Source organism: Carcharhinus amblyrhynchos, chromosome 21, assembly GCF_965287045.1.
Source record: "Carcharhinus amblyrhynchos chromosome 21, sCarAmb.v2.hapA, whole genome shotgun sequence".
Taxonomy (NCBI): domain Eukaryota; kingdom Metazoa; phylum Chordata; class Chondrichthyes; order Carcharhiniformes; family Carcharhinidae; genus Carcharhinus; species Carcharhinus amblyrhynchos.
In genome coordinates, this window is record NC_137344.1 from 19,690,570 (window position 1) to 19,705,523 (window position 14,954).

Below are 14,954 nucleotides of genomic sequence, written 5' to 3' on the forward strand. Positions count from 1 at the left end.
GAGGTCCCTCTGCACCGTCGCCTGCTGCAGTTTTTCGCCCCGTAAGTAATAGTCCTTCCTACCATTATTCCTGCCAAAGTGGACCACCTCGCACTTGCCAACATTAAATTCCATTTGCCGTTTCCTGGCCCATTCGCCCAGCCTATCTAGATCCTTCTTCAGACTCTCCACACCCTCCGCGCAATTTGCCGTTCCACCAATCTTGGACAATTGGGGATTAACAATAATGCTGATTCAGCCAACGATACTCACATCTCATGAATAAATTTTTAAAAACCCTATCATAGACAACCTTCCTCCTTCTAATGGCTCAAAACCATTTCCATCTTTATTTATTTATTTCTAATGAATGCTCATCTCAATCTGAAACGTCAGTTTTGATTCTCTCCACGGATACTCCTTGATTTTCTGAGTGTTTCCAGCAATTTTTGATTTTATTTTAGATTTCTAGTTATCCGTAATATTTTACTTATGAACAATCAAATGTTGGTGTTCTGAGATTTGGGTGTCCTTGTGTTACATTAGTGAAATGCACGTACTGGAAGCATTTAAGAAGACAAATGATATGTTGACATTTGTTGCAAAGGTTTGGAGTAAGGATCTTCTGCTATTTTTATACAGGGATTTGATGAAGCCACACCTAAAGTAAGTCTTTGCAGTTTTGATCTCCAACTATGGAAAGAATGCTTGTGATATAGTCGGTGCAATGGAGGTTTATGAGAGATTCCTGGAATGAGAGGGCTGTCTTTCTGAGGAGTGATTGCATTGAATGGGTTTATTACTGTATGGCGTTAATAAGAATGAGGTGATCTAATAAATAAGAGAGAGCTCGATAGGGTAGATACTTGAGAGGCAAGGGGACATAGTCTCAAGACCAGGGGTCGATCATTTAGGACTCGAATGAGGGGAAATTGTTTCACTCGGAGGGTTGTGAATCTTTGGAGTGCTGTATTTTAGAGCTCAGTCATTGATTTTTGAACTCTTAAGGGAATCATGGACTATGAGGATTGGATGTGAAGGTGGATTTGAGATTGCAGATCAACTATAATTTTATGGCAGAGCACTAAAGCTCACATGACCAACTGAACATACTTTTTATGGTCCTGCGAACAGCTGAATTTAACACTTTTTGAAATTATCTGTTGGGTAACTGTGTTTAATGGTGTATTTACATTATAGTATGTTAGCAACCAGTGACACCAACTTTGGTAATTATATGGTAAGATTAAAATGTGGTTCTGCTTCTGGGTGCAGTAACCGTTTAGAACAGATGAGATTTGTTTTTGGTCCACTGAGGGCAGCACCACCAGATAGATATTAAGTTGTGGATAGCCTGAGTGTTCAGTTCACATTCAAGCCAGCAGTACAGTTTGTCAGTCATTAGTCTGTGTGGACCATCTTCCCCTCTCTTATTTACACCCACTGCCACTCTCTCCTCCATTGCAAAAGGCCCAACAACAAAAATTTGCAGATTGCTGATTTTGATCTTTAAACAATGATGCTGTTCTTTCTTTTCCTGGTACTGTAGTGAAAAGAATGTGAATTATATAATGACAGCAGCTTGAGAGGGTGAGAGAAACTTTGTTGCTTAAAATGATTGTTTCAGATGAATGTGGGATAAAACAACTGTTACATTCCATTCTGTCGATGTTGTCCTAAATAGGATAACTGCTGTCCTTTTACACAGTGCACTCTTTTAATTTTTGATTTACTAACTCAGCACCATTGAAATGCCAAAATAATTGTACAAAAATCAAGCTGGTCTGATTATTTTTGATTTAGATTTAATTAGTAAACCAGTGGATTTTTTTAAAAACACAAACAAAATATTAGAAAAAGTGAAGTAGAGGATGATCCGAGCATTTTTGTTGTATTATTTCATACCAAATTGTATATGTTCACTAAAAAAATTTCCTTCCTGACATGACCATAAATTGGCTACTATTCTCCATCAAATGAAATGATCATAATATTCATTATAATAAACTTATCCATAAATTACTCTGCCAGGCCCCATCTTGATTCACCAACCAGAACTTAAGTAGAATGAGCTGTCCATTACAATTTCTTGACAAAACTCAGTCATCTGAGCTGAATAACTAAAGTGGTAAGGGTCTAAGAATTTAACTTTCAATCTTTTGATCAGGAATTGATTTGCTTCTGTCAGTGTTTTCTTGCACTTCATGCTCTTGCATCCTTCCCTGGATGCCACTTCCCCCCACCTCCCTTTCCCCACACACATGCACGTACGTGCATGGCATCTGATTATATTGATGAATTCTCAATTATACAATTTTTCAATCCCTTCCAGTTGGGGAAAGCAGTCTGGGTATGTTCAAGGTACTCTGCTGCAGTTCCAATGACTATTAAGTTAATATGCCGCATGGTTACCTTGATATTAATATGTGTATATGACAGAAAAGAAGCAGTTGAAGCCATAAAATGCCTTTTCTTGCTTCCATGTTAACTCTTCAACTGTTTCCTATTGTTTTCCCACAGTCGCCAGTCTTTGATACTTCGTTACTATACTTGGTTTGGTTCCATTTAAATCAAAGCAACAATATTTTTCCCCATTATTATTGGGTGCAATGAATTTTAAATGTTGCTCTGACAGTCATAGTTTCTGACTAGGATGACACACATCATTGTTGTCAATCCACGGTGCAACCAAGTGTGTCAAATCTTTCCTTGATTCCAACCTCAATACCAACACTTCCATGCAATTCTCAAGGAACATGTGCAATGTTATTCCTTTTAAATCACCAACTGTTCTTCTACACAACCAAGTCTCACATTGGGTCTGTCTATGAGAGGCTGCAGCACATTTCTTACAAGGCCCCTGTTCAGGCAGTTTACAGTATAATCAATTGTTTTTGCTTCATGGTTATCTAGATCTATCACTATTCATTTTGTCAATTGAAAATCTTTTAGATGCTGTCAAGGTTCATTCTAGTTTCATGGTTACCTAATTAATCATCCTTGGAGCAACTGCCCACTTAGAGTACCTGTAAAATGCTGTTTTGGAAGTTAGAAAGAGCTTATATTTAACAGATTCTTTCTGACAACCAGAGTCCTTGATTTCCCTGAAAGTTACCCATTCTCTTCACTACTTTGCCATTTTCCTGCAATGTATGGTTAATTCCAAGAGTGAGGAAGGAAAGCACCTATCTAGTAGGCTACCTGTATTCTTGACAAATTAATTTTGTATGCAGTGCATTTGTCTGAACAATTTGGAATTATAGAGTGCCTTTAATGTAGCACAAAAAGGGCTGGTTAGCTCAGTTGGCTAGAGTGTGGTGAAGCTTAACATCAGCAACTTGATTTCAGTCCAACTGTAGAAATGCATTCCACAATCTTGCAACCCGCTGTGTAAAAATGTTTCTCTTGTCCTCCACTTTAACAGCTTGCACCTAATTTAGTCTCTATATTCCCTTGTTTAGATCCCAAAATCACTAAATATGTTTCTCTATCTAATGTGTCCAATTTCTTCACTTCATAAATTTAAACACCTTTTTATTCATTGAAGGGATGTGGGCTTCGCTGGCTAGGCCAGCATTCTTTTCCTGTCTCTAATTGTGCTTAAAAAGGTGGTGGTAAGCTGCCCTGTTGAACTGCTACAGTCCATGGGTATAGATGCAACCACATGAGAGGGAGTTCCGGGATCTTGACCCAACAACTATGAAGGAATGGTGATATATTTCCAAGTCAGGCTGGTGATTGGATTGGAGGGGAACTCCCAGGTGGCCTGTTCCCATGTATCTGCTGTACTTGTCCTTCTGAATGATAGTGGTCATGTGTTTGGAAGGTGCTGTGCAAGGACCCTTGGTGAGTTCCTGCAGTGCATCTTGTTGATGGCACACACTGCTGCTACTGTTCATAAATGGGTAGAGGAAGTGAATGTTTGTGGAATGGATGCCAATATGCTTTGTCCTGGATAGGTGACAAGATTCTTGTGTGTTGTGGAAGCTGCACTCATCCACGCAAGTGAAGAATATTCCATCACACTCCTGACTTGCGCCCTATTGATTGTGGACAGGCTTTGGGAAGGCAGGAAGTGAGTTACTCACCACAGGATTCCTAGCCTCTGACTACAAGAGCCAGTCACAGTATTTATGTGGCTAGTCCAATTCAGTTTCTGGTCAATAGTGAGCCCAACATTTTGATGGTGGGAGTTTCAGTAATGGTAATGCCATCGTATGTCAAGAGATGATGATCAGATTCTCTCTTGTTGGAGATGGTCATTGCCTGGCAATGTAGGGCACAAATGTAACTTGCCACTTGTCAGCCCAAGCCTCGATATTGTCCAGGTCTTGTTGCATTTGGACATGGACTGCTTCAGTATCTGAGGAGTATTAAATGGTGTTGAACATTGTGCAACCATCAGCGAACATCCCCACTTCTAAACTTATGATGGAAGGAAGGTCATTGAAGAAGCAGCTGAAGATGGTTGGCCTTTGGACACATCTATCAAACAACTCTATACTCTCACTTGTTCCGAACAACCTAGTTATTAAAATATCTTTCTATATTTGTACTTCTTTACTAGGCACCATCTGAATGAATCCACACTGCTCTCTTTCTGTTGCCCCAAAATCTTCCCTTAAGTGAGGAGTCCAAACCTAAAAACATGACTCCATTATTTGTGTTTCATGTAAATTAATCATTACACCTCAACTTAGTATTCTATCCCCCTCACCATAAAATTTTAGTATTCTGTTGGCTGTTTAAAAGAACTCCTATTTCACCATGAAGTGCTACGTGTAAGTTCTTGTAAACCTGAGCCCCCAAATCCCTCTGCTCTTTCACATCACCCAACCTTCCTATTCAAAGTATAATTGTTGTTGCTTTGATCAGAAACATTTACTGACGTTGAATTTCATTTGCTACTTTTATGCACATTCCATTATTTTACTCATGGGCTGATGTGACAGGCTTGATGGGATGTATGGCTTGTCTCCTCCCATGCTTGCTGATGAAATTTGTCAATTCAAATTCTTTTTAATGCCATTTTCCATTTCATTTTTGATGCTGAAACCTTCAACAAATATCCTTCTCCACATGAATTGCAATTGTTGGCTGGCAAGGCAAAGTTCAGTGAAGGAGCAAGTGACCTAGTACTTTCAACAGAATTCCTTAAAGTTTTGTTTAAAGTTTACTTATTAGTCACAAGTAACTTACATTAACACTGCATTGAAGTTACTGTGAAAATCCCCTAATTGCCACACTCCAGCATCTGTTTGGGTACACTGAGGGAGAATTTATATGGCCAGTTCACCTAACTGGCACATCTTTGGACTGTGGGAGGAAACCCACGCAGACACAGGGAGAATGAGCAAACTCCACTTAGGCAGTAACCCAAACTGGGAATCAAACCCAGGTCCCTGGTGCTGTGAGGCTGCAGTGCTAACTACTGTGCCACCGTGCCTTACCGCACAGCTGGAAAGTAGCAGAAAGTTGCACGAATACATGTACTAGAAAACATCCAAGACTGAATAGTCTTCAGCCTGGTAACAATGTTGTTTATAAAAGACTTCATAAGTTATTTGTACAAATGGTTCAGCATTATAAAGCAAATTAATATTGTGTTTGATGGTTAAAACGCAGGTAAAGATCAATGTCTTGCCAGAGTGAAGTAGTTTATCTCATTAATACATACCAGTAGGACCCATGTAAATTTCATTTCAATGCTCTGGTTCGTGTGAGTTGTAATTAGTCAAACATGTTCTTCGTGATAGTTACTTGCAAATTTTAAGGATAATTTTCTTCCCAGTCTATGTTTTTATCCTTTCTATTTTTTTTGTTTCAAGAGTTGAGTTACATGCCTTGCACAGAAGTGGAGTTGTGAAATATAATTAACATCACCACATATGAATTTAAAAGCTGGCCCAACCAGAAATGGCTGGCTTGTGTTTCAAGACAATTTTTTTAATGATTATTTAAGTTTCATTCATGAGTAAACAGCTGAAAGATTTGCTGCATGAATGAAGGGGTGTATTTGGCACTAAGGAAGAAGAAGATAATTTAGTAGTTATGTTAAAGCTGTGCACAAAACATAGAGCCATGTCTTCTTCAAGGTTTAATAAAATCAAGACAAGTAACCTTCTCAAGGAGTTGTTTGGAAGATTGTTGTACGTCTTTCCATGCGCCCATCATAAAGTGGTAGCAGTAATTCAGTTACTGATAAGTCAGTGAGTTGGCTATCAGTCTTGCAGATCTTATATTTGTAATGATGAATGATTAGTGTGTACCTTAGATTTTTGTCTGTTAGTGAAATCATTATGTATATGTGTCTTGCAGACTGACTACTTCCACCTGTTTGTCTGTGTGGCCATTGTTGTGATTTACGGGGATGACGTGATTGAACAGCAGTTAGCAACAGACCAGATGCTGCTTCATTTCGGCAACCTGGCCATGCATATGAGTGGAGAGATTGTCCTAAGGAAGGTAGGATCTCATTGAAATATTTTTGCTTATAAACTGTGATTGAATGTATATCTTTTCAAATGGAATAGATTATGTTTAGCACACTGTTTAGATAAGTTAAAACCCCTCAATATAATCAAAGATCATGAAAAATTAAGAGGCCTATTAAGGGATTGTTCAGAAGTCTTGTTACTTCTGTATTAATAATGTAATGATGGATTGTTTGTTTTGTTCCTTTGCAACATAAGTTCCTTGAACAATGTCTTATTGGTAATGCCTTGTTCATTGTTAATTAACCAGAATGGTGACAGAACTATAAATAATAATAAAATAATTGTAAATATATTTTTCAGGGATCTCAGCAATGTGAACATAGTGATGCTTTGACGTTATACTGATGTCCTTGTTCTTTCATTACTGTGTGTAGTGTTATTGAAGTAGGGAAGAATCCTTTGGCTTCATTTTTTAAAAAATGATGGCAAGTTTTTTTTTTCTCTTTGGCAGATATTGTACACAAGACAGGGTGCATGATTTTAGAACTCAGTTCTATGCAGTGGGGAAAGTAACAGTTATTAAATTGCAATAATCACATTTTAGTAAATGTAAGTGCTGTGAGCCATCTGTGCAGATGTTTAATCTCATTTCATTTAGCTATGATATTCACAATGCATAGAAAGTGAAATTAAGTGTGTTTAGCAAATATATTCTTATTAAAAGTGTTGGGTGTTGCATCATCTGTTTCTTTTATAAGTCTATAAAATGAGCAGGTTAAAATTACATATACAGACCAGATATGTTAGTTTTTCTTTGATTTAATTTTGACACATGTAGGGCAAGCCAAAAATTTATTACATTTAGTTTAATTGTAGCATTAAAATAATTTATCACATTTTCCCTGATTTTCCAGAATATCTGCCTGGATCCACAGTGGATGTCCATTTTTCAAGCTGCTCTTATTTCCAGATGTCTTCCTTTCCTTTTTACTAGGGTGTAGTCCTTAATGTTTATCCAAAGTATAAAATAAAAATTTTTAAATGGCACTGCAGGCAGTTAACCGTGACTATCTTTTATCAACATTGGAATCAGTGAATAGTTTGTACCACAGTGATATGAAATTTGTATATCGATGCCCACAGGCTGTTACATGAGTCATCAAGCATTTTTTTAGTCGGAGAGTGGTGGGGGCTGGGTGAGCAAAACCTAAAACAAGAAGAATATACATTTTAAAAAGTGGGCAAGTAATAGGGCCTCTTAATACATCTCATTGCAGTAATTTAGAACCAAGTTGATACTTCATGTTCCTCATGGGTAGAATTTCCAGTAACAACTGAATTTTTGGGAGATGAGGTGAGTAAAGACCAAAGAAAGGCATTCTAAATGAAGGAGAAGTGAACCTGAGGGTGCATTGATCAGAACTGCATTTTGGTAATTCCTCAGTTTCAGCAGTTATGACAGTGCCAGTTGCATGCTGTCTGTGCTGGAGGCAAACACAATAGGAGTAGGTTATTCAGCTCCTGAGCCTGTCCTGCTATTCAGAACACAGTTGACTCAATTGTGGATCAATGACTACCTGTCATTGATCCACATCCCTTGATGCCTTTACGTAATAAAGATCTATCAAGTTCAGTCTTTGAAAATTTTGCTTAACCCAGCTTCCACAGACTTTTGGGAAAAGAGTTCCAGATTAGCACTACCCTTTGCCTGAAAAAACATTTCTTGATTTTACTTAATGTCCTAGCTCTAACTTTCAGATTGTGCCCCTTCTCTGGATTTCCCCACCAGAAGATATACTAAAGTTGAGAAAAGCTTAAAGAATAAATTCTGTATGAATGAAACTATTTCTTCCAATTTAAACATGAGCCTTTTGTGTTTAGGCCTCAACCTGGATTTGAAAGGAAACATTGTAGTTTAAAGCCTTTTCTTCACAACAGTTTATTTCCACTTGTCTTAAGTACCAAAATATTGTTACAATACTCTTTTAAAAGACATCTTCAGTTTATATAGAGGATTGCTTGTAACTCCATTTAAAAAAGTATTTATAATTAGTGTTCTGTTGATGTTCTAGATTTACAAAGTGCAGTGCCCTATTCAGTTTTGGTTAGAGCCTTGTTTCTATATATTTATTTGGGAACATGATTTAGCAGCCTGTTTTTCTACTTTTGCTTGCCAATCCTTGATTTGTTTTGCATTTATTTCAATGGGTTCAAAATTGCAGACTGCCAAGTGCAATGGCAGAAAACCCCAAGCCAATGTTTCTACAATTGCTGTGTCTGCATATTGTCTGCAATATTTGTGTGGAAGTGTTGAACTGGATGTGGTTATTGAGGTGAGATATTTTGTTTTTAAATTATCAAAATATGCACAGCCTGTGCAGTAAATGTTGAATTCAGCTTTCCTTGAAAATAATTGTGGTTTTGGCAAAACAATCTCGTTTTTTTTGTCAATATTGTTTAGCTATTGGTGAATTAAGGTGAACTTGGTGCTGATAAGCTAAGATGAATTATACTGCCATTTGATTTCATTAGTTATCAGTTTTTTCAAAGGCTAACTGCACCACTTGCATCATTCTGAATTTCAAAAATTGACAGCGATTTGTAGAATTGTATTACTGCCACCATCATGGTTTTGTTTTCTGGTGTGACAATATTTGGCTAAATAATATAGACAGTGGCTGGGATTTTACAATCTTGTCTGTCTTGGTGGTGGAAATTTATGCCTGACGTCAGTGGACCTTGGCTGGTACGTCAAACCTTCCATCCTGCCCGTGATGATTTCCGCCATGGGTGAGACTAAAAGCGTGCATGTTTTGAGAGTTTTGAAGAATAAGAGATATCTATTTGAAGCATAAAAAAATCTTAAGGAACTTTCCATCACACAAAACATGTAGTTCAAGCCAAACGAAGAGATGTTAAGAATGGATGGTGGATAAATGAAGCTGATGAGCTTCAAGTATTTCCTGTGACTGCAGAATCTAGAACATGGGACCACTGCCTCAGAAAAAGGGATTTCCCATTTAGGACTGAGAGAAGGAGAATTTTTTTCAATCAAGGGTTGTCAATCTTTGGAATTCTACCCTGAAGGCAGTATGGGTGCTCAGTGGTTGAGTATATTCAAGACAAAGATCAATAGATTTTTCGGTTTTAAGTGAATTAAGGGATTATGGTGATAGTACAGAAAGGTGGGATTAAGCTACAAGATCAGCTATTGTTTTATTGAATAGCAGAACATTTCAAAGGTCCAAATGCCCTACATTCGTCATTACATCTCTTAATCAAAACAGATATATCAAGCTCTGTGGCAATGAGGAAGTAACAAGAATAGATACAGGATGCTACTGACAGTCTTCAGTCATAACCCTGCGCACAGGCAGCCTCAAGGTGATGGTTGCACTCCACAGATCAGCACAGCGGTGGACCTTGTATCCTCCTGAGATGAAACAGCACACCTTCTCAGGTTCAATGCTCATCTCACCAACCCAGTGAAGGAGAAGAAAAGGAACCCTAAATTCAGCCTGCTTTCCCTATGCCTGCCAGATCATTGCTCTTGGCTATGCATCCATTTGCTACAGTCAAAATGTAAGGACAACTATTTATCATATGAAGCGTGGTTCATTGATCATCACAAACCTCTAGACAACAATCCAAGACTACATCACAGAACAGCCCTTGTAGCCAGACTGCTGGGCAGATACAACATCAGTATAGCCATCCAAGGGGAAACCAGGATCACCGGGGAGTCTTGACTTAAGGAGATTGGTCAAGGGTACACATTCCACCGGACTGGCAAGTCCAAGGATCAATAATCAGGCATGTTTGATCTGAACTGACACACGCTTGACCCACTTCCTGTGGGGATCAATAATCAACTCCCAGTTCTTCATTTAAGTTTTCCCAGTAACCAGCATCTAATGCTCGTTGATACCTATGTTCCAACACTGACACACGTGAGGTAGAAGCATCCTATGGTGACATCAGCAAGATAATTTATGATGTTAGCAAGATAATTTGAGGATGCCCCATCAAGACAAACTCATTATTCTTTGATAATTTCAAAGTCTGAGTGGGCACAGACTGTATTACACGGAGAGGAGTGCTGGGAAACCATGTTATTGGCAGAGTAAACTCGAATGGTCAGCTTCTTCTCTCCAAGTCCAGTGAGTGTGACCTAACCATCCCAAAAAGTCTTTCAGCAAGCAGACAAACTGATGCACCTTATGGATGGCACCATAAGATATTATAGGAGCAGAATTAGATCATTCGGCCCATCGAGTCTGCTCTGCCATTCAATCATGGTTGATATGTCTCTCATCCCCATTCACCTTTCTTCTCCCTGCAACCCTTGATCCCCTTATTGACCAAGAACTTGTCTATTTCAGTCTTAAAGACACTCAATGACCAGATCTCCACAGCCCTCTGTGACAATGAGTTCCCCAGATTCACCACCCTCTGGCTGAAGAAATTTTTCCTCATCTCAGTTTTAAAGGAGCACCCCTTCACTCTGAGGTTGTGCCCTCGTGTTCCAGTCTCTCCACTGGTGGAAACATCCTCTCCATGTCCACTCTATCTAGGCCTCTGTGTATAATGTAATTTTCAATTAGATCCCCCCTCATCCTTCTCAATTCCATCAATATAGACCCGGGCCCCTCAACCGCTCCTCATATGACAAACCCACACATGTTTGGCAATGTTATTGTGTGATATAGAGATCTCAAGGACATACGCTCTACCCTCTCCCTTGAAGGTGTAGACTGCTGATTGACCATCGGCTTATTAGGAATATTGTTTCTTTGAAGGTAGAATCCAAAACATTTCAGCACACAGTCAAGTCACAAAGGAAGCTTAATGTAACTGATCTTGAAGACATATCCAAAAGATGAACATACTAGTCACAGGAATTGCTAACATCCTGGAAGACAATATTACCTTTTAAGATTCTTGGAAAAAATTAAAGACTATTATTTACAGCATCTGGGATACTAGGATTTGTTAAATAGAAGTACCAAGACTGGTTCAACAATAACGACCAAGACATAGGCAAGCTTTTCGATGAAGTACATAGTGCTCAGAGAAATCACCAACAAGGAACATCACACAAAATGTGACAGATGGCAATTAGCTCCCAACAAATAGACATGAGATTCTTTCTAATTGGGCATGTTATGATCTTGTACCAGGCTTCCTAGATGTTTGGTAAGATCTGGTTAGGGACCAATAATGTTTTGTTTAAAGTAGAACTACTAAGAGAATAAAACCATAAGATTCCACGGGTATTGAACAAACAAAAAATAAACTTTATCATACAAGATCAGAAACATAAAGCACTTCACAGTATCTGTTTTGTTCTGCATTAAAGGTAGATATGATGTACATGTGAATTAACAGGCCAACTGTGCTTGAACACACCATTTTTGCACAATAAATGGCAGATGCAACCAAGAAAGAGTCCACTGATGTCTCAACAATCCATCCAAGCATCAGTAAACACTGAGTCAACTAATCTGGTTGAAATTCTGTCTCTTTCACGAGGAATTCCCATCTTCAACTTTGACAATCTAACCTTAGAATTCTTTCCAAAGGTCGCTCCAACTTTGATGGCATCAAGAGTGGCCCACCTTGCAGGGTTTCAATCTCATCTCCTGATATTTTGTCCCCCTGGATTCCCACAAGCACAACTTCAGCTTTTTAGCCAAGTGAGCAAAATACTAAATGCTGCTGTAAAGGTATACCTTTGCCCAAATGGCCCACAGCATGAAGTCACCAACCTTCAGCTGCCAGCTTGAATCTTCAGGGCTTCTCCTGAGATGCCTTTGTTTACCAGGACTTCTCCTGAGCTCTTTCTTAAGAACATAAGAAATAGGAGCAGGAGTAGGCCATATAGCCCTTCGAGCCTGCCCCGCCATTCAATAAGATCATGGCTGATCTGTCGTGGCTCAGTTCCACATTCCCGTCCTCTCCCCATAACCCTTAATCCCCTCTCTTATCAAAAACCCATCAACCCGCGTCTTAAAAATATTTAGCAAGGTAGCCTCCACCACTTCAACGGGCAGAGAATTCCAGAGATTCACCACCCTTTGAGTGAAGAAGTTCCTCCTCAACTCCGTTCTAAAGCGCCCCCCCTTTATCTTGAGGCTGTGCCCCCTAGTCCTACTATTCTTTCTGAGCGGGAATAGTCTCTCCACCTCTATCCTATCCATCCCCTTCATCATCTTATACGTCTCAATGAGATCTCCCCTCATTCTTCTAAACTCTAACGAGTACAAGCCTAGTTTATTCAGCCTCTCCTCATAGCTCAACCCCCTCAACTCCGGCATCAGCCTAGTAAACCTCCTCTGCACTCCCTCCAAGGCCAAAATATCCTTGCGTAAGTACGGCGACCAAAACTGCACACAGTACCCAGCTGCGGCCTCACCAATGCCCTATACAGCTGCAGCAAGACCTCCCTACTTTTATATTCAATCCCCCTCGCTATGAAGGCCAGCATCCCATTAGCCTTCCTGACCACCTGCTGCACCTGCAAGCTGGGTTTTTGCGACTCATGCACAAGGACCCCGAGGTCCCTCTGCACCGTCGCCTGCTGCAGTTTTTCACCACGTAAGTAATAATCCTTCCTACCATTATTCCTACCAAAGTGGACCACCTCACACTTGCCAACATTAAATTCCATTTGCCAGTTCCTGGCCCATTCGCCCAGCCTATCTAGATCCTTCTGCAGACTCTCCACACCCTCCGCACAATTTGCCGTTCCACCAATCTTGGTTTAAGGCCAGGTTTTAAGGAGGCTTTTAAAAACAGAGAGAGATGTAGGAAGTTGAAGAAGAGAAATCCAGAGTGCAGGAAAGCTCTGTCACCACTAACTGAGAGGCAAAGGTAGAAGAGCAGTGCGTGTAAGCAAAACTTGAAAAAAGTTGCAGAGGCAGGGTGGAGCATGCCCAAGAGGGATTTTGAAATCACAGATTTGGAGAAATGGGAAATCAGTGGAGGCCAATAAGGACAGGACTGATAGGTGAGAAGGATTTGGTATGGTGAAAATGCAGAGTCTTTGATGAATTGGAACATGGGCAAGGCATTTGATAGTGATGGTGGTGGGTGGGATGGCAAAAGAAATATTGGAAAAATTGAGCCTAGTGACAAAAGGGGACTGTGGAATGAAGGTTATGTTGCAAGATTAAAATGAGACAACATGACTTAATTTAAGACCATAAAGTGTAGGAGCAGAAGTAGGCCATCCGGCCCATCAAGTCTGCTCCACCATTCAATGCAATCATGACTGATCTGATGTATAATCCTCAACTCCACTTTCCAGCTTTATGCCTATAACCCTTGATTCCCTTGCTGATTAAAAATCTGTCTATCTCAGCCGTGAATATACTTAATGACCCAGCAATAAAGAATTCCATAGATTCGTTACCGTCAGAGAAGAAATTCCTCCTCATCTGTCTTAAATGGGCAACCCCTTACTCTGTGATTATACCCTCAGGCACTAGAGTCTTCAACAAGGGGGGAGAAACCTTTCATCATTTGCCCTGTCAAGCCCCCAGATATACTAAATGTCTCAATCAGGTTGCTCTCATTCTTCTAAACTTCAATGGGTACATGTCCAACCTACTCAACCTCTCCTCATAAGAAAGTTAACTAGATTGATCCATACCTTCTCTGGACTTCCTCCAATGCCAGTATATTTTTCCTCAGATAAGGGGACCAAAACTATCCACAGCATTCCAGGTGTGGTCTAACTAGTGCTTTGTATAGTTTTAGCAAGACTTTTCTATTTTAAATAAAGGCCAATATTCCAATGCCTTCCCTATTATCTGCTGAACTTGTATGATAGTCTTTGTGATAAATGCACGAGGACCCCCAAATCCCTGCTGCAGCTTTTCTCAGTCAGCCTCCATTTAAGTAATATTCATTCATTCTTTCTAACAAAGTGCATAACTTCAAATGTTCCTTAAAGTTTGCCACTTGCAGCCCTTTTTTTTGTTTAGAGCATACCTCTCTGCTCCCTGCCTGGGACCTCTCCCCCTCCTTGTCCCTGGCCTTGGACACCTGCCTGCAATGATGTTCTTCTCTTGGTCACATGATCTGCATTTGCATTCTGTTTTCCCTTTCTGTACAGATCCAAGGAACTTTAAGAAACTGAATTTCACATGCATAGTTTGCTCCCGGAATGCAGTAAAGAGTAAAGTTTATTTATTAGTCACAAGTAAGGCCAGCATTAACACTGCAATGAAGTACTGTGAAATTCCCCTAGTTGCCACACTCCAGCACCTGTTTGGGTCAATGCACCTAACCAGCACATCTTTCAGACTGTGGGAGGAAACTGGAGCACCTGGAGGAAATCCACGCAGACATGGGGAGAACATGCAAACTCCACATGGACAGTGACCCAAGCCAGAAAGCGATTCCAGGTCCCTGGCACTGAGGCTGCAGTGCTAACCACTGTACCACCCGATGTGTGGTGTGGAAGGTGTGGAAACTCATAAGGTTTATCCGTATTTTGGAGTTCCTTACTTACTGTACGCTTGACGAGAGGGT

General features: G+C 39.9%; 1 protein-coding gene across 3 annotated transcripts in view; it reads left to right on the forward strand.

Annotated features, from left to right (window-relative positions):
* tbc1d16 (TBC1 domain family, member 16) overlaps window positions 1-14,954 on the forward strand; it is a 113,708-nt gene that overhangs the window by 80,418 nt on the left and 18,336 nt on the right. For all 3 annotated transcript variants that reach the window (XM_080209587.1, XM_080209589.1, XM_080209588.1), the window contains one exon: window positions 6,298-6,444. In XM_080209587.1, the coding sequence (XP_080065713.1) occupies window positions 6,298-6,444 (147 nt within the window). The remainder of the gene's footprint in view (window positions 1-6,297; window positions 6,445-14,954) is intronic.